The sequence below is a fragment of the Salmo salar genome, chromosome ssa20, assembly GCF_905237065.1.
Source record: "Salmo salar chromosome ssa20, Ssal_v3.1, whole genome shotgun sequence".
NCBI classification, from domain to species: domain Eukaryota; kingdom Metazoa; phylum Chordata; class Actinopteri; order Salmoniformes; family Salmonidae; genus Salmo; species Salmo salar.
Genome location: NC_059461.1, coordinates 51,340,597 through 51,359,998, shown reverse-complemented (window position 1 = coordinate 51,359,998; position 19,402 = coordinate 51,340,597). Strand labels below are relative to the sequence as shown.

The 19,402-nt window shown below is 43.4% G+C and overlaps 2 protein-coding genes across 4 annotated transcripts in view; both read right to left on the bottom strand.

The window, feature by feature from the left end:
* Positions 1 to 33: 33 nt before the first annotated feature.
* On the bottom strand, positions 34 to 10,965 carry LOC106580735 (estrogen-related receptor gamma). The gene is made up of 7 exons (XM_014162083.2): positions 10,763 to 10,965; positions 9,993 to 10,414; positions 8,474 to 8,590; positions 6,204 to 6,314; positions 5,931 to 6,092; positions 5,510 to 5,779; positions 34 to 1,085 (listed from the first exon to the last, which is right to left on the bottom strand). Exons 1-7 carry the CDS (start codon positions 10,819 to 10,821, stop codon positions 841 to 843), a joined length of 1,386 nt encoding a protein of 461 aa, XP_014017558.1. The 5' UTR covers positions 10,822 to 10,965; the 3' UTR covers positions 34 to 840.
* Positions 10,966 to 15,029: 4,064 nt separating this feature from the next.
* The window catches only part of LOC106580734 (latent-transforming growth factor beta-binding protein 4), a 68,830-nt gene continuing 64,457 nt past the window's right edge, over positions 15,030 to 19,402 (bottom strand). For all 3 annotated transcript variants that reach the window (XM_014162079.2, XM_014162081.2, XM_014162080.2), the window contains 4 exons: positions 18,893 to 19,196; positions 18,517 to 18,794; positions 18,123 to 18,272; positions 15,030 to 16,522 (listed from right to left, as the gene is read on the bottom strand). In XM_014162079.2, the coding sequence (XP_014017554.2) occupies positions 16,389 to 16,522; positions 18,123 to 18,272; positions 18,517 to 18,794; positions 18,893 to 19,196 (866 nt within the window). In that variant the 3' untranslated portion in view covers positions 15,030 to 16,388. The remainder of the gene's footprint in view (positions 16,523 to 18,122; positions 18,273 to 18,516; positions 18,795 to 18,892; positions 19,197 to 19,402) is intronic.

Genomic DNA, 19,402 nt, shown 5'->3' with positions numbered 1-19,402 from the left:
TCACACTCCAATGTCTGTCACACTCTAAACACATTTAATTCCAAAAGCATTTTATTCAAAAGCATACATACTAGTATGAAAGCAGTTCATGTCTTTGTACAGCGATCATGTAATAAATACATAAATAAAATACAAAATGGTGTCGCACCTTAGTACATTATAAGGCAGGGAAGTCAGAAGAATGTGCTGTTTGTAATGATAGCAGTACTAATAGTTTGGTTCAGCCTGGCTAACTGCTTGGAGGCATTTGGCTATGTGATCTCTAGCTACCAGAATGCAGCGTCAATAACCACAGTGCTATTATGTTTTCACATGAGTAACATTCTTTCATATTGACTGAATATCATGGCTCGAAAATCGCCATGAGAGATAGATGTGTGTATATATATAAAAAAAACATTTGTACATACTCTCCTCTGAAAAAGTACCTAAAAAATATACTAGACTTGGGACTCTATTCAGTCTTTATCGCTGAAGCGTTATAGATTGCACGATAGCATTGTAAAGGTAATTTCCGATTGAGCGGACATAGACAAGTGATTACAGTGAACGCAGTCTCCGCTAACGTGGGAACATTGCCTTTAAATTTCAATCACACTTTAACGTTGAACTTCCGTGATACGGATTGAATAGAGCCCTTGACTTTTACCCTAATAAGAAATGAGATCTATCACTTGTATAAGTTGTTCTATTGTACGCAATTCTTATGTCAGTCTTGTTCAATGACACCATGACTTGTCATAAAACTGCGAACCACCAAGCCCTGAACTTCTGACCCCTCAACAATGGGGCACCTGGTTAAGGTTTGTAGGGGCCAATGGGAGGTTAGGTGTAGAACAGTCATATTTTGGCGTCCAGCATCTCCAGGAAGAGTTTGTGCATGGGCACGCGGCCCTCCAGGTGGAGTCTGCAGAAGTTGTCCACGGCGCGGTTGGCAGTCTGCCGGAGCAGGGGAAGGGTCATGAGAAGCTTGCCTGCCCGGTGGAGCTCCGCTGGGTGCTGGGAGCTCTCATACTCCTGCAGGGCCTCATGGAGCCCGTCCTGGAAACGCTGCACTGCCTCCGCATTCTCCAGGTTCTCTGCATCTGAGCGGGGAGAGACAAGGTCAAGCGAGGCCTGTGGGTGTTTGGGTGTGGGTGGAATCGGGGGTTAAACCTCCCCTTGTTTCGGCATGACAGCATGTCAGATCCCATTGTCCACCTCATTTGTTTCTCCATTGAGGGCTAATGGACAGGCCAAAGTTAAGTTGCATGCGGCCAACACTCATTTTTCCTGAAAGGACTGTAAATGTAAAAACAGAAGCTCCCTTCTCTGATCCTTCTAGCCACCTCAGGCAGTGTGACTGCCCCGGAGTGTCAGGCTAACACAGCCAGACTCGCCGAATGGATTTCTGAATTCCTGTGATAATTTGCGGGGCAGATGGATTTATTGATTAGGGCTGAGGGCAGAAGCAGACGTCTCACTGTCGGATATTGATCAGTTTTCACTTGCTGGGGTCTGGGGAACAACAGCGGGGAGGGGAGGGGTGAGAGAAGTGGGTGTTGGAGAACAGATTTAGCAGAGACCTAGACCTCCCCTCTCTCTGTCATGGTGGTCTGAAGAGTGGCAGTTTATACAGAGGTGATTGAATAACTATTATTCAACTAAAATGCATAGATTTTTTTGTTGTCGCACAAAAGTATGTAGTATAACATGGGTTCACAGAATGACCCCTAACAAACAAAATATAACATTAGTCATATCAAATTATTAATAGTAGTTAAAAATTGTAATTAAGTGGAGGGCTGATACTGACTTGGGTAATGCTGTGAGAATGTCATTGCTAAAATATGAGACCTGTGAGGGACGTTTGCCAATATTGGGGGCGGCTAGCCACTCATTCATTCCCTGACAGCTAGCAGCTTTTCAAGTAATTGACCATCATTTAACAGGCTTGCCCTGCTAGGGGACCTGACCCTGGAGCAAAAGTGTGTTCAAGGACACACCCCAAGGGAAAGGCACTGTGGATCACACTTAGGGGCTTTATTCAGTCAATATCGCCGAAGCGTTAAAGATTGTGTGATAGAAATGTAAAGGTAATTGAGCCGACATATGCAGCGCTTATCGTGAATACAGTCTCAGCTAATGCGGGAACATTACCTTTAAATTTCAATCATGCTGCAACACTGAACTTCCACTATGCGGATTGAATAGAGCCCTAACTCTCCCCACAGTCCTGAAGGAGTGGCTGTATGTAGGGCTGCCTGGGGACGGTGTAGTAGATTTAAAGCTGAATTTTACACAATGAATTATTGTAAGCAGTAGCCAGGCAGGTTAGATAGTAGCATATCTTTTTGGTAGTTCTGCCACTCTTATAATGCTTTCTAAGAGGGATTGTACAGTGGCTGCGAAAGTATTCACCCCCTTGGCATTTTTCTTATTTTGTTGCCTTACAACCTGGAATTAAAAAAGATTTTTGGGGAGTTTGTGTCATTTGATTTACACAACATACCTACCACTTTGAAGAAACTAAATATTTTTTATTGTGAAACAAACAAGAAATAAGACAAAAAAACTGAAAACTTGAGCACGCAAACTATTTACCCCCAAAGTCAGTACTTTGTAGAACCACCTTTTGCAGCAATTACAGCTGCAAGTCTCTTGGGGTATGTCTCTATAAGCTTGGCACATCTCGCCACTGGGATTTTTGCCCATTCTTCAAGTCAAAACTGCTCCAGCTCCTTCAAGTTGGATGGTTTCTGCTGGTGTACAGCAATATTTAAGTCATACCACAGATTCTCAATTGGATTGAGGTCTGGGCTTTGACTAGGCCATTCCAAGACATGTAAATGTTTCTCCTTAAACCACTCGTAGTATGCTTAGGGTCATTGTCCTGCTGGAACGTGAACCTCCATCCCAGTCTCAAATCTCTGGAAGACTGAAACAGGTTTCCCTCAAGAATTTCCCTGTATTTAGCACCATCCATCCTTCCTTCAATTCTGACCAGTTTCCCAGTCCATGCCGATGAAAAACATCCCCACAGCATGATGCTGACACCACCATGCTTCACTGTGTGGATGGTGTTCTCGGGGTGATGAGAGGTTTTGGGTTTGCGACAGACATAGCGTTTTCCTTGATGGCCAAAAAGCTCAATTTAGTCTCATCTGACCAGTCTTCTTCCATATGTTTGGGGAATCTCCCACATGCCTTTTGGCAAACACCAAACATGTTTGTTTATTTTTTTCTTTAAGCAATGGCTTTTTTCTGGCCACTCCTCCGTAAAGCCCAGCTCTGTGGAGTGTACGGCTTAGTGGTCCTATGGACAGATACGCCAATCTCCGCTGTGGAGCTTTGCAGCTCCTTCAGGGTTATCTTTGGTCTCTTTGTTGCCTCTGATACCCACCTTGCCTGGTCCATGAGTTTTGGTGGGCGGCCCTCTCTTGGCTGGTTTGTTGTGGAGCCATATTCTTCACATTTTTTATACCGGATTTAATGGTGCTCCGTGGGATGTTCAAAGTTTCAGATTTTTTTTTATAACCCAACCCTGATCTGTACTTCTCCACAACTTTGTCCCTGACCTGTTTGGAGAGCTCCTTGGTCTTCATGGTGCCGCTTGCTTGGTGGTGCCCCTTGCTTAGTGGTGTTGCAGACTCTGGGACCTTTCAGAACAGGTGTATATATACTGAGATCATGTGACACTTACATTGCACACACGTGGACTTTATTTAACTAATTATGTGACTTCTGAAGGTAATTGGTTGCACCAGATCTTATTTAGGGGCTTCATAGCAAAGGACTGAATACATAATTTCACTTCACCAATTTGGACTATTTTGTGTATGTCCATTAAATTAAATCCAAATAAAAATCCATTTAAATTACAGGTTGTAATGCAACAAAAAAGGAAAATCTTGAATTATTTTGCATGGCACTGTACAAGGTTACAGCTACACCACCAGTCAAAAGCTTTAGAACACCTACTCATTCAAGGGTTTTTCTTTATTTTTACTATTTTCTACATTGTAGAATAATAGTGAAGACATCAAAACTATGAAATAATACATATGGAATAAAAAGTGTTTGAGATTTGATATTCTTCAAATAGCCACCCGTTGCCTTGATGACAGCTTTGCACACTCTTGGCATTCTCTCAACCCGCTTCACCTGGAATGCTTTTCCAACAGTCTTGAAGGAGTTCCCACATATGCTGAGCACTTGTTGGCTGCTTTTCCTTCCCTCTGCGTTCCAACTCATCCCAAACCATCTCAATTAGGTTGAGTTTGTGGGATTGTGGAGGCCAGGTCATCTGATGCAGCACTCCATCACTCTCCTTCTTGGTCAAATAGCCCTTACACAGCCTGGAGGTGTGTTGGCTCATTGTCCTGTTGAAAAACAAATGATAGTTCCGCTAAGACCACACCAGATGGGATGGCGTATTGCTGCAGATTGTTGTGGTAGCCTTGAATTCTATTCAAATCACAGACATTGTCACAAGCAAAGCATCCCTACACCATAACACCTCCTCTTCCATGCTTTATGGTGGGAAATACACATGCAGAGATCATCCATTCAGCCACACCGTGTCTCACAAAGACATGGTGGTTGGAGCCAAAAATCTCCAATTTGGACTCCAGACCAAATGACAAATTTCCACTGGTTTAATGTCCATTGCTCGTGACTTTTGGCCCAAGCAAGTTTCTTATTATTATTGGTGTCCTTTAGTAATGTTTTCTTTGCAGCAATTCGACCATGAAGGCCTCCTCTGAACAGTTGATGTTGAGATGTGTCTGTTACTTGAACTCTGTGAAGCATTTATTTGGGCTGCAATTTCTGAGGCTGGTAACTCTAATGAACTCATCCTCTGCAGCAGAGGCAACTCGGGGTCTTCCTTTCCTCTGGCGGTCTTCATGAGAGCCAGTTTCATCATAGCGCTTGATGTTTTTTGCGACTGCACTTGAAGAAACTTTCAAAGTTCTTGAAATTTTCCGTATTGACTGTTCTTCAAGTCTTAACGTAACGATGGATTATCGTTTGTCTTTGCTTATTTGAGCTGTTCTTGCCATAATATGGACTTGGTCTTTTACCAAATAGGGCTATCTTCTGTATACCACCCCCCCACCTTGTCACAATACAACTGATCATGAGCTCAAACGCATTAAGAAGGAAAGAAATTCCATAAATTAACTTTTAACAAGACAAACCTGTTAATTGGAATGCATTCCAGGTGACTACTTCATGAAGCTGGTTGAGAGAATGCTAAAAGTGTGCAAATCTGTCATCAAGACAAAGGGTAGCTATTTATTAAACACTTTTGGTTACTACATGATTCTATATGTGTTATTTCATAGTTTTGATGTCATCACTATTATTCTACAATGTAGAAATAGTAAAAATAATGAAAAAACCCTTGAATGAGTAGGTGTTCTAAAACTTTTGGCCGGTACTGTACGTCTCTTGAGTCTGCTCTGTCACAGCTGACAACACCAAACTACTGATAACAGATATCCAGTGCATGCCATGTAGTTAGTACCTGAGTTGGCGAGGGCCATAGCCTTGAGAGTGACCACCTCCTCTTGGCTCAGGTTCATCTGCTGGTACTTGGTGGTCAGCTGTCTCAGGGCGGTGTAGAGGTCAGAGAGTCCGGCCGCTCTGCACTGGGCCTGGTCCAGACGCAGGTTCCCAGCAAACACCAGCTCCTCCCCATAGCCCAGAGACTGAGACACCACTGACAAGACCAGTGTCTCCATCCAACCACTCTGCAGCAGGGCCATCTGGTCCACCAATGAAAGGGCAGAGAAGCCTGGAAGGGCAAATATGGAAACATGATACTCCATAAGTTCTCAGTATAAAAAGTTTACTTTGTCCATTTGTACCAGTGTAAAATGGCATGGCATAGCATTTTTTTGTTAACCTTTATTTAAGGGACATACAAGAGCAACAGAAGTGGGTACCTGGGATATGCTTTGCCCAGCCAATCATGACCAGGAGTTCCCTGTTTAGTAGGTCACACAGCGTCAGCAGGGCTTTAAGGTTGTCGTCATTGGTTGAGTTGTCAGGTGTGGCACACAGGGGGGCTGGCTCTGTCAAGAGGAGCTGGGAGATCACTTTGTTTCCTGAAAGAGGTCAAACAGATATATTAGTAATGTACTCTATTGCACTCCCCGTTTGTGACTGACACGGCTCTTATTGGAGTGTGTGAGTGTTGCACGACAGAGGGTACACACCGTTGGACTTGACGGGGTGTGTGTCTGGGGCCTTCATATAAAGAGAGAGGCCAGAGTCCCCCCTTCTCTTGTACTTCTGACGTCCTCCTCTTACTCGGTCCATGCGAACGCCTGTAGTGACACAAACACGATTATCAGTGATCATCATGTTTCCTCATTGATTGATCCTCAATCCCCAAGTCAAGAACAGACAATGGAAGGTGCACAGTGGTAATAGATAGAGCCATGGCTACATGGAACTCTATTCCATATCAGGTAACTGATGCAAGCAGTAGAATCAGTTTAAAAAAAACAGATACAAATACACCTTATGGAACAGCGGGCACTGTGAAGAGACACACACACAGGCACAGACACATGCTTACACATACACATGATAAGAAACGCACTCTACACACACGTCGTACACATGGGTTTTGTATTCTAGATATGTGGTAGTTGAGTAGTGGACTGAGGGAAATGTAACGTCCAGGGGCGGAAATCCCAGGGGGGGACGGGGGGGACACGACCCCCCCCCATCCTGGGAAAAATATGATTTGTCCCCCCCAATATATCACTGTAAACATAACTATGTAATTTAAATAATATTAATAATACGCAATGAAAGCAATTGTGCTGATTATAGACACTTAATAGCGCGTTTTTAAGTTTCAAAAGATTGCGACCTCCCCACCCTTTGCCTCACAATGGTTTGATCCACTGCCAGTTCCTTAGTTGGCAAGGTAACAGAGGGGTCACGTCTACTGTCTGAAAGGCACTCAATGCACGTAACTGACGTGAGGTTCATCCAGTCAATCGTGCCAATGCAATGTTTTGTTTTATGTTGGCAGGGTTCACACACACACTAGCTGAATATGCAGAGCTAGCGCGCAAATATTAACTATTAAGCTAGCTAGTACCTATTCCATTTATGTGGCGTCGTCAAAGATGGAATCTTTGCTATCATCAATTTATTCCAAGATCAGCAGGCAGATGATGTAAGTTAGTGCTTCAAAGTCCCTGTGATAAGGTTAGCGATAAACTGAAGTCCAAACTGAACAGAATAACACTCTCTTCTACCATTGTCTTAAATATATTTAATGGTCTCGTTGCAAAAGCTAAATTGTCGCAAGGGAACTTTTATTTATTTATTTTATTTCACCTTTATTTAACCCGGGTAGCAAAGATTATAGCAAACACCACTGAAACGGAATTGGTGCTCGCTAGCTTTGCAAATTCAGCTATTGTTGGAAGCCAGCCAATATGAAACAAACTATTAAAATTACAAAAGGTTGCAGCATATGTTGTGTAAATGGTGAACTCATACAGCTGTCAACTCTTGTCACTGCAATCCGTTTCACATTTGCTAGCTACCTTTTAGATCGAAGCCCAAATAGAATGATAGAAGATAAGATGATAGAAGCCCATCTCCTACTGTAAATAACCTACACACTGTGTGTGTGTAGCCAGCCAGCCAGCCAGCCAGCCAGGTAGAAAAATAAAAAAGACGGACATCAGAGTATTTTTCAGTACACCAAAACGCAAAGTAAGAACCCTAGTAGCCTAATATCTCAAAGACTAGTTGATAAAATGTTCATAAGAAAGAAATGAAATTCTAATGGTCATGTTTCACAATGATGTCATTAGGCAGATCAGGCAACAGATGGCACACAGACAGCAGAGTTGGGGACAGATATGCAGGGACAGACTGGCAGAGACAGGGAGTCTCAGGTAAGTTTGTTGAGTCTTTGTTTGGCAACATTATGAAAGGTTCTCCATTTTTTGGACTTGTAAAATAGGAACATAATTGGAAAATGCCATGGATACCCCCACTCTCAACTTAAACTGGTGACTGAACTAAGATTTGTTAAAGGCAATAGTATTGCTGTTGTGATTAGTTGTGTAGTTTTGGGTACCGGTAGTTAGGAGTATGGCAAACACCTTATTTCTTTGGTTCCTCAATATACATTTACCATGTTACAATGTAGGCTATGTGTTACAGCACTACTTTTGGTGTCCCCCTCAGGAATTGCTCTTGAGAAAATGTAATGTAATTGTCCCCTCCAAAGTTGATATCAGATTTTCGCCCCTGGTAATGTCATGCAATATTTTAAATTGTATATTACTCCCTTAATGTTGTTGGGATCCTTAATAAATACAAATACAAAAAGAGGTTGAGTAATTAGAAACTCTACTTCAGGGTGTATGTGTTCTGTGGGCCTGTATGCTTAAGCATGTCCATTTATTGAGCCCAGTGATTCCATTGAGATGAGTTGGTCATCAAGTCTCACCTTCCTTCATCATGCCGGCACGCAGGCACTTCTGGAAGCGGCACGCTTGGCACGACTTCCTACGACGCTTGGTGATCTCACAATCGTTCATCACAGGGCAGCTGTAGTCAATGTTACCTGGAAACACAGAAAGCACAGCTCTGTTTACACCCCACCCTCGATACTTGAGGTTACCAGTCAGCAAGGCCAATGTCGCAATAATGTAATCCAAAAGGTGATACTGCATTTTACAGTATCTTTCTTAGAGTGCATTCTTGATGCTTAACTTTTCAGTCAGCCTAAAGGTCAAATTGTCATGCTGTAAAACAAAGTGTGTGTTTAGGGGGTGTGCCACCATGGCTTACCCTTGCCATCTGGTGGTTTACTGAGTTTCACTGTCTGTGGCACCATGAAAAAAGTAAATTGCCTCTGTGTTCGCTGGCACCCTGAGCTTTCACACAGCAATCAATAGAAGCCCAGACAAAATACAGATATTGATTGGTTATTTCACACTGAGCCCAACTCCCACCACAAGTGTTATAACGTTTGGCCTCACACAAGACAAAAAGGGATTTAATAGAGTATTGGCTAATTTCTCCCACCCATCTATACCCAGACAAGCGGGTCTGGATCTAGGGGTGATCTAGGGGCCAAGGGCCCTCAATCAATGAACATCCCCCTAAGCCCTCCCCTGTCCCCTGGACAAGAGATTAGGGCATCCAAATCACAACTCTGAATTTTTAACAGGAGATTGGCACCTCTTCAGATTGCTATTTACAAGAAATTAAAATCTGTTGTGTGGTGTTATAGGCACATTTATCTGCATTTTCATACTTTGAGATGGCCACTGTTGCTAAAAGAACACATTATGAAAATCCACTTTTGATATATGAGAATAAAATAATTAGATAAAGTAATTTTTATTCAACTTTAAGCATACTTGAAATTAGGCAGATAGTAAAATATTGTTGAAAATCAGTCATTAATGCGTTAGGCGTCACTAGATCAATATCATGCGGCAGTTATTTTGGAACATTTGAGCAGAGAATAATCCTGTCTAGTTTCAGAGAGCAAAAATCCAATATTTCGGATTCTATTAAGAAATCAGATATCTATGGCAAGACGCATCATTCACCCACGTTTCGTCCAAATCGGCCCAGTGCTGTCTGAGATAGGCGTGTGACGAACGTACGCAGACAGATCCACAGATTTCATCGTGCGGGACAATAAATCATTTCCGGGGGCATCAACCAATATGGAACACATTGAGTCTTCACACAAAAATCAATCCCATAGCTGAGTCTGCGGCTGACATAACTATTGGAAATCTGTGTATGCTGCAATCAGCCTCATTCGCTCTTCCCCCTCTAATAGATTATTGATTATTTTATTAATTAAAATCTAGCCAAGAACTTCGTCATGTCCTCAATGTATCACACAGTGCACGCTCGCACACAGTGCACGCAACACACACCATCACAGACGGCTTTATTTGATGTTCTATCAGCTTTTTTGCAAAAACGTATACACTTTTGTTTACCTTGAATTGTCCTCTTGAAGAAAGCCTTGCATGCCTCACACGACGCTACTCCGTAGTGATATCCTGACGCAAAGTCGCTACAAACTAGGCACAGCCTTTTAGGTCCAGAGCGCAGCGACGATAGGTAGTCACATTTGAGGATGGAGTCAACGTGCGCCGAGCGCGCCAAACTGCGCTCTGACCAAAACTTAGCTGCGCCGCTAGTGTCCGGTGCTGCGCTGACAACGCTGCAGCTGCTGCTCGAACTCGGGGATTCCGGGTCCATCGAGTGACCCTGTGAGAATAAGCTGTATCCACTGCTATCCGAGCTGGGACTGAATGGCGTGGTGCTGTCCAGGGCGAAGTTAGGGCTGGGGGGATCCGTCTTGATACATGTATCATCTGGTGAAGGAGCGTCGTCGGTGTTTGAGGAGGACAACAGGCTGATGGCACAATTGAAATGATCATGACAAAAATATAATACCCTATTATTGTTTCTGTGAGCTGCTACAATAACAGTGTGGCATGCAGACCACAATATTGTCTGCCACCTCAAGGACCACCACCTCTATTCATGTTCCCAATGGAGGAAATCAACTTTTGCACTTATTCTACAGAAAATTAATAATAACTTTTAAAAAAACTACTAAATTAAGCCTAAAATCTAATGCTTTAATTAAAATAAACACAAACGAACAGCACACAATTGATGGCAATCAGATGAATGACTAATAAAACGTATATATGATATGAATGGCAAAAAAAATAACATAAATCTCAATAATTCTTACTGGTTGTGCTGGCTGAGAAAATTGACGTTTTCACTCAGGCAAAAATCCTTTAGATCCATATCAAGGAGAAAAGTCTCAAGGAGATTTGTCACGGCAGTAGTAGTATTCTAGTATCCTGGTTTGGGAGTAAATGGTAGAGAGATAGTGACCGAGGGAGGACTCTGAGACAAGAGACAAAGTTATAGTTGCAGGTTTATTTAGCTGAAGCCCTGTGTCATTAGACAGGGGCGGGGCCTGGAGGACTTATCCTGACAAGCGCTAAACGTTTGTTGATGGTTTCATTCTCTTCTCACTTCTATTGTGTTGAGCGTACATGTTTACATATTACACACAAGCTAACATTTATACACGATACACTAGTCAACGTGTGAACCAGATTTGTTAAAATAGGATTTTCACTGTTCCCTCTTTGTGACAAAGTGTTGTCAAAGTGAGGTGATAAGATGAAACGTTATTGCTTATGATGGAACGCCATGCACTATGTCTGTTGGTTTTGCTCAGTTGTCATGAAATGCATTTTACTAGTCTTTTTTTCCATTACTGGTCTGCTTTCCAGACTCCTCCCTCCCTCATCTCTGTCATTTTGGGACCAGGATTTCCCTCTTAAACTGTTTGTTGTAAACAGAGAAAGCACTCAGACCAGACCCACGGACACGGCATCCTCTTTGCTTCCAGGTATTTGTTGTTCCTCACAGTAAAGTCTCACTTTTGAAAGCTAGAAATTGCATATTGGTGACAGTAGTATTCTAGTTCCTGAACCAAAATGCATCACTAGTATGTTAATTAAGATTTTTCCAGTCTCACATAGCCTCACATAGGCCTTTTCTCTTTGAAGTGTGTTTGCATGGTTAACCTGTAAAAGTCAGGTAAAGTGAGCTAGAGCGAAAGTGAGAGGCAGGCTGGGGGAATTAGAACAGACCGGAAAACCCAGGGATAGAATTAGACTAGAAAAAGGGAGGGGAGGGAGGGAGTGGAAAGAGAGAGGGGACTCTTACTTGGAACTGGTCAGTAGGTCAGGTACGTGTACAGGACAGGGCTTACAGCTGGTGAGAGGGGATGGGTTGATGAGGTAGGAGGGTTAGGGTGGCTGGAGGGTGAGGATTAGGAGCCCGCCGATGCCAGTGCGTTGGCAGGGGTGCTGAAGCAGCACTTTTGGACAACCCTGATGTGTGAAAACCCTGTGAGGAGCTAGAACATCCAAATCCAGTCATCAGACACCTAAGCCCCATTTATACCTGGTGTAAACATGGGTCCTTTGTCCTGATCTTGTCTGCATTCTGATTGTGCGCACATTTCCAGAAATGTGTCTGCACATGGTATTCAAATGTTTCTGTTATCCTTCTACTGTGTCTGCATTGTGACCACAATGCCTGGTCCCTTTTATGCAAACTATTTCACAGCTATTCTTTCAAAATAATATGTATTTATTTATTGTAAGAAACATATTGATGTAATCATTCATTCAATGGGAAAAATAATTCTGATTTAAATAGTTTCTATGTCCAGATCTGTCTACACTTGTAAGATATCCAGACACACCGTGTGTCTGACGACCTCTGGAGGTGGGCAGGATGATCTGATCACAATCAGATCACAGTGAGTCTTTTGATGGTCTACACCTGTCCAAAAATGTGGGCACAATCAGAATGTGGAAAAGATCAGGACAAACAACGCAAGTTAGAGCCAGGCTTTGCTCTAGATACCTTTTTCACCTGAATTACTGTTATTATCTGGATCCCAATAAGTGAGCCACTTTGAATTGTGTACAGTGTTCCAAAATAGATTATCAAAAAAGAAAAATAATGGAACTTATAGAAAAAGATGAAGCAATATATTTGACATATTATTTAACCAATACAATATGAAATCATATTTTTGTGGATATTCCAAACAAATATGATTTTGGCCAGTTCCCTGATATATTTACACATGGTATTCCACCATCTCCAAATTATTTGGGATGAAAGGTTCCCACAGTGGATCACTGATGCATTTTCTCTTTTGGCACACATTCCCTGCCCTTGTCATCCCCCAGCTGTGAAATGTATTACAGCACAGCAGCATTCTGACCCGGTTCTGACCACGGTAGGACCCCAGTACAGGGAGGTAGGATTACTGTCTAGTCTGACACTTCTCTTATTCCTCCTCAGCACTAATCCAACAACGGCTGCATCAGCAAGATGCCCCCACCCCTCTCCTCACACGGACACACACAGAGAGAGAGAGAGAGACTCAGTTGACCCTGTTAACACAAACAGCACCATCAGTGCTAGTGGGTGAAATCAAGTGATACTGTAGCTCCCTGGGAGTGTACTGAGGCCTGGGACCAGTTTTCATGCTCTGTTACAGTGCAGGTCAATGGTACAGACAGGACTGAACTCTCTCTCTCTCTCTTTGTGTGATGGAGCCAGTGGAACAGAAGCCTACTATTAGCCCATCTGGTCCCTGATTCTATATCATTACATTGTAACAGGCTGAAAGTCCGCTTACAAAACTGTAATAATACTAATGCCTGTTTATAAGGTACTCTTACTGCTTTAATGGTCATTTAATAGAGGCTCCATAGTGACTACATGTTTTAAGGCTGAGTGAGATATACTGAGTGTACAAAACATTACGAACACCTGCTCTTTCCATGACATAGACTGACCAGGTGAATCCAGTTGAAAGCCATGATCCCTTATTGATGTCACTTGTTAAATCCACTTCAGTAAGAGTAGATGAAGGGGAGGAGACAGGTTAAATAAGGACTTTTAAGCCTCGAGACAATTGAGACATGGATTGAGACAGCCTTCCCCGTAGCTCAGTTGGTAGAGCATGGTGTTTGCAATGCCAGGGTTGTGGGTTCGATTCCCACGGGGGGCTAAGTACGAAAAAAATGTATGAAATGAAAAAAATGAAATGTATGCATTCACTACTGTAAGTCGCTCTGGATAAGAGCGTCTGCTAAATGACTAAAATGTAAAAATGTAAATGTAATCGTGTATGTGTGCCATTCAGAGGGTGAATGGGCAAGACAACACATTTAAGTGCCTTGAACAGGGTATGGTATTAGTTGCCAGGCGCACCAGTTTGTGTCAAGAACTGCAACGCTGCTGGGTTTTTCCCCGCTCAACAGTTTCCCGTGTGTATCAAGAATGGTCCACCACCCAAAGGACATCCAGCCAACTTCACACAACTGTGGGCATTGGAGTCAACATGGGTCAACATCCCTGTGGAACGCTTTCAACAGCTTGTAGAGTCCATGCCCCGATGAATTGAGGCTGAAGGGGGGTTCCTAATGTTTGGTATACTCAGTGTAATTGTAGACCCACTCAGGTGGGCTATATTTGTAATAAACAACGGATAAACAACAACAAAGGAACAGCAAATTTGGTTGTGGCTGGTTATTGGTAAACACAATAATAATGAGGCGTTACAATTACTCTGAAGCTGCCACTTACAGTGTCTGCCAGCAAGTGGTAAAGTGTTAACACCGGTCTTCCAGTCATTTGGGCCAGATTGAGGATAGGTGATAAGGAGAACAGACAGAAAAAGCAGATATTCCGCTAGCACTTGCAATCCGCAAGAGATAATTAAGTACGAAGTGAATCTCTTTAATCAGCTTTGTAGTGTGTGGTGGAGAAGGATTGGCCTATAAAATAGATTAGACATGGGATCCTTATAAACACTACTGGGAATTAGGGTTAGAGTAGCAGGTAAATGGATTAGAGGCCTAGCCACAGACCATGAGTGAGAGAGGTGGAAACTGCTGTTATGACAGTGCAAGATAGGGACAGTGATAATGATGCTAATCAAAATTTGCCTGTCTACCCACACTCCGGTTAAACGCTACTTCTCCACAATGAGTCTGGATCTGAGTACCTCTGCGACCCTTCACCAAATGGGAACACATTCAGGGCCGTCTGATTGGTCCAGAAACCAATAGGTTGAGCCAAAGCTATAACACATGCGGCAGTTTGAAAATTCGTCATTGGCATTTGATACTCTGATTGGTTAGAGACGATCCAATCGCTGATGGCTTTATCGCTGATGGCCCCTTGTGACCCTCGTCACCACAAAGTATGTAGCGAACAACAGAACAGCGGAATAATTTAGTTTGAGTCGTCAGGCTAAATCAAAAAACTGTGTTATACCTACACCACTGGTTTACTCCCAATACTGAACCAGCTTCCAATATGTTACTACTTTATAACAACTACCTTGTAAAGTAAAAGTGTATACGATGAATGGGATTCTGTCACAATGAATGAGATCCAAAAGCCACTTGGAATGGAAAGTGTGCAAATATATTTTCAAATAGTTTTCATAGCAATAATGATACAAAAATCACTGACAAAACAATTAACAAATACCAGAAACAAATAAAAAAATGTACAAAGTTGTGAGTAAAAAGTACACAACAGCTACGTCATCCACAAATACAGTGCATAGTGTTATACATCTTTAGGTGCTGAAAGGTGGAAATGCTTTCGGGTTTGTTTCAGCTTGTAAACTACATCAAGAAGTAGGAACATTTACAGAGAAGGTTCTACTCACTGAAACAGATACCATTTGGTAAAAAAGTTCTCAATTGTACATATGTACATGGTATTTTATCACTGATTGTGTTTTGATCACACAAACATTTCAAATTGTGAATACAAAGTCAACTATCTTATATCAGTTTTCAGGTACATTCGATTCTCATGTAAAAAAAAAAAAAATCCAAATTGTCTACAAAAGTTTAAAGAAGTAAATGTACAGACACGTCAGTGATGTGTAGCTTCCTCATCCGCATATACATTCCTATAAAATAATAAAAGTTATCATTACATAAAGAGCAACTTCACTTTAAACAGCATAAATTAATACAAGAAGCAATCATAAAACAAACATCAGTGGAGTTGTAAAATCAACAAGTGGAGAGAATACAAGTCACTGACATTTTAGAGGAAGAGACATTTGGTTCAGCGATGTCGTGATGTTGCTGTGTTTTCTGTACATTCCAGCTAAAGAGAGCGTTCGTTAAACAAAACATCCACAGACAGAGATTCTGTCTTAGACAAAGGCTCTGCTCGTCTGTAGCAGTAGCTTGTCATCTTTGTCTTAGAGACTACACTGGCCCAATTCAATGGTTCCTGTCTGCCTCAGGTCTAGGCACAGAACACAGTGTGTTGATCATGATTGAGCTCAAAGTGAGCAATCTCAATGGGCCGGATCCTACCTTTAGATACGTGTTCTTATCGTTAGGGTTCTGCACAATGTACGTTAACCTCTTTTTCACAACTATGCATTTCAACATCAAAGGAAAGGACATATTTATTTACCTGCTTTAAAATAGCAGTCTCGAGTGTATGTGCTTAGTTGAGCTTATGTGTATGTATAATGAGTTGTGTGTGCTGTATAGAACTCAAACCGTATTAATATCAGAGTTCTATGGACTCAAATCTATCTCAGACACTGTACGTCAGTACGTTGACGTTTTCTTCAGAGAACAACCCTCTCAGCTTTTCTCTCAGGTCAGAAAATGGACAGGTACTTTCGTGAGCCCCTGACAGAGACAGTAGAGGCCAGAGGGAACACTTCCCCAGTAGCAGATAGGACTGATGAGTGGGGGAAGACAATGTTCAAAGTAGTAGCTGTGTCATGCCGCCACACAGCGGTTGGGCCGACGGGACATGACGTAGCCTCGGTGACACACACAGCGATAGGAGCCGTCTGTGTCGATGCATTGGCCGTTCACACACGCGTTGTCAGGATCCTCACATTCATTGATGTCTGGGCATAGAAGCAGAACAAAGACACAATTGAAAACACAAGCATGTGAATCAGTGAACGTCCAAATGTGTATACAGTGCATTCGGAAATTATTCAGACCCCTTCACTTTTCCAAATTCTGTTACGTTACAGCCTTATTCTAAAATTGATTATATTGGTTTTTTTTCTCCCCCTTGTCAATCTACACAAAATACCCCATAATGACAAAGCAAACACATTATTTTTAGACATTTTTGCTCCAAAAATAGATAAATAAGGAAATATCACATTTACATAAGTATTCAGACCCTTTACTCAGTACTTGGTTGAAGCATCTTTGGCAGTGATTACAGCCTCGAGTCTACTTGGGTATGACGCTACAAGCTTGGCACACCTGTATTTGCAGAGTTTCTCCCATTCTTCTCTGCAGATCCTCTCAAGCTCTGTTAGGTTGGATGTTCGATTGGGTTCAAGTCCAGGCTCTGGCTGGGCCACTCAAGGACATTCAAAGACTTGTCCCGTTGTCTTGGCTGTGTGCTTAGGGTCGTTGTCCTGTTGGAAGGGTCGTTGTCCTGTTGGAAGGTGAACCTTCGCCCCAGTCTGAGGTCCTGAGCGCTCTGGAACAGGTTTTCATCAAGGATCTCTCTGTACTTTGCTCTGTTCATCTTTCCCTCGATCCTGACTAGTCGCACAGTCGCTGCCACTGAAAAACATCCCCACAGCATGATGCTGCATCCACCATGCTTCACTGTAGGGATGGTATTGGCCAGGTGATGAGCGGTGCCTAGTTTCCTCCAGAAGTGATGCTTGGCATTCAGGCCAAAGAGTTCAATCTTGGTTTCATCTGACCAGAGAATCTTGTTTCTCATGGTCAGAGTCCTTTAGGTGCCTTTTGGCAAACTCCAAGCAGGCTGTCATGTGCCTTTTACTGAGGAGTGTCTTCCGTCTGGCCAGGCTACCATAAAGGCCTGATTGGTGGAGTGCTGCAGAGACGGTTGTCCTTCTGGAAAGTTCTCCCATCTCCACAGAGGAACTCTGGAGCTCTGTCAGTGACCATCGGGTTCTTGGTCACCTCTCTTCCCAAGGCCCTTCTCACCTGATTGCTCAGTTTGGACGGGCGGCCAGCTCTAGGAAGAGTCTTAGTGGTTCCAAACTTCTTCCATTTAAGAATGATGGAGGCCACTGTGTTCTTGGGGACCTTCAATGCTGCAGACATTTTTTGGTACCCTTCCCCAGATCTGTTCTTCACTCAACCCTGTCTTCGGAGCTCTACAGACAATTCGTTCGACCTCACGGCTTGGTTTTTGGAAAAATGTCAATTTTACAATAAGGCTGTAATGTAACAAAACGTGGGAAAAGTGAAGGGGTCTGAATACTTTCCGAATACACTGCATGTTCTGGTAGATGTGTAAAACGGTAAATCTATACAAAATCTATGACATTTCTAGGTTTTCCATTGCACTGGTAAATCTAAAGATTTTACTGTAACATAAATGTCAATCTGAGAATAAGAGAATAGATTTAAAGGCATAAGGTTCGAAGGACAAGTGAAAGGCAGGGAGTTTTGCATATTGCAAATAGTTGAAGGGTTTGTCTTGTGGATTGTGTGAGGGATACCTACCAATGCAGGCCATGGAGGTCATGTCCAGCTCGTAGCCCTCGTAGCAGTCACACGTGTATCCCTCCGCCACCCGGATACACCTGCCGTTCTCACAGCCGTGCAGTATCCCACAGTCCTCTGTGCTCAGGCCTGCATACGGCTCATATCGTCCTGGAGCAGGGAGAGGAGGAGATGGTCAGAACTATGAACAGATAGCTAATCAAACACGCATTCTTCACAGGGCCTAGTTTAAGTTCACATCTTAAAATGAATGTGAAATATTTTGGGTAATGCAGCAGCATTTGCAAAATGATAGTAGTGCCTTCCAGCAAGACTACTAATTTGACCTATTGAAAGCCCTAGGGGCTACAGTTACAACAGTAAATCCAGTAATGCACACTAAGAGAGGGCTTACTCTCATAGACTCTCCGTGGACCACCACCACCTGACCCCCGTCTGTCAGGGAACGGAGGGAAAGGGGGTCCCACACGCCAGGGTTCTGGCCTCTCCTCCTCACTGTAGGGGTCACTGTCCGGGAGGGGGGCCAGACTCAGAGGGAGGCCCTCTCGGATGGGGGGAGGGGGTCGGGCCCCAAAGGCAAGCTCAGAACGAGGGTCTGGGAGGGTCCGGAAATGGGGTCTCGGAGGAGCGTCAGGCGGGCCGTAGTCGTCCTCGTCATAGTACTGCTCAGGACTGGGACGGAGAAATCCAACATGTTTGACGAGAAAATATGTTGCGTCTTACATGATATATGTGAATGAGTGACTGTGGTGAAAAGGGCAGTGTTTTACATGTATCCTGAGGGCCGTCTGTATGGGCTATCTGGGACGCTGAAGGTGCTGGGCGTTCTGCTTCTGAAGCCAGACCTGCTGCCCCCTGGTGGTGTGTAGTCGTCATAGTCAGGCTGGGGGTACTCAGGCCTGCGGGGGATGGGGTCTGGGAAGGAGTCCGGTCCATAGGGCACGCGATACCCCACTCCTCCACCCTCTCCTCCTCTGCCGGGTCCTGGCCCTGGGTCCGGCCCGTAGCGGTCAGGGAAGGGGGGAGGAAACCCTGGGGGCCTCAGGAAGACGTTACAGCGAGCCTCATAGTCCTCTGACAGAGGGAGAGAAGGAAAAGAGGCGTAGACCAAAAATGACACTTCCCCAAACTTTAAACATGCCCATAAACACAACACTGTTTCGCAACACAGGGCGCCATTTTGCTTCCATCTTATGACAAAAATGGTAACACAGTGGATTGTTCAATGTAAATACTCATCCACATTCAGCGTGGCCGTAGTAGCGCATCAGTGAGTGTGC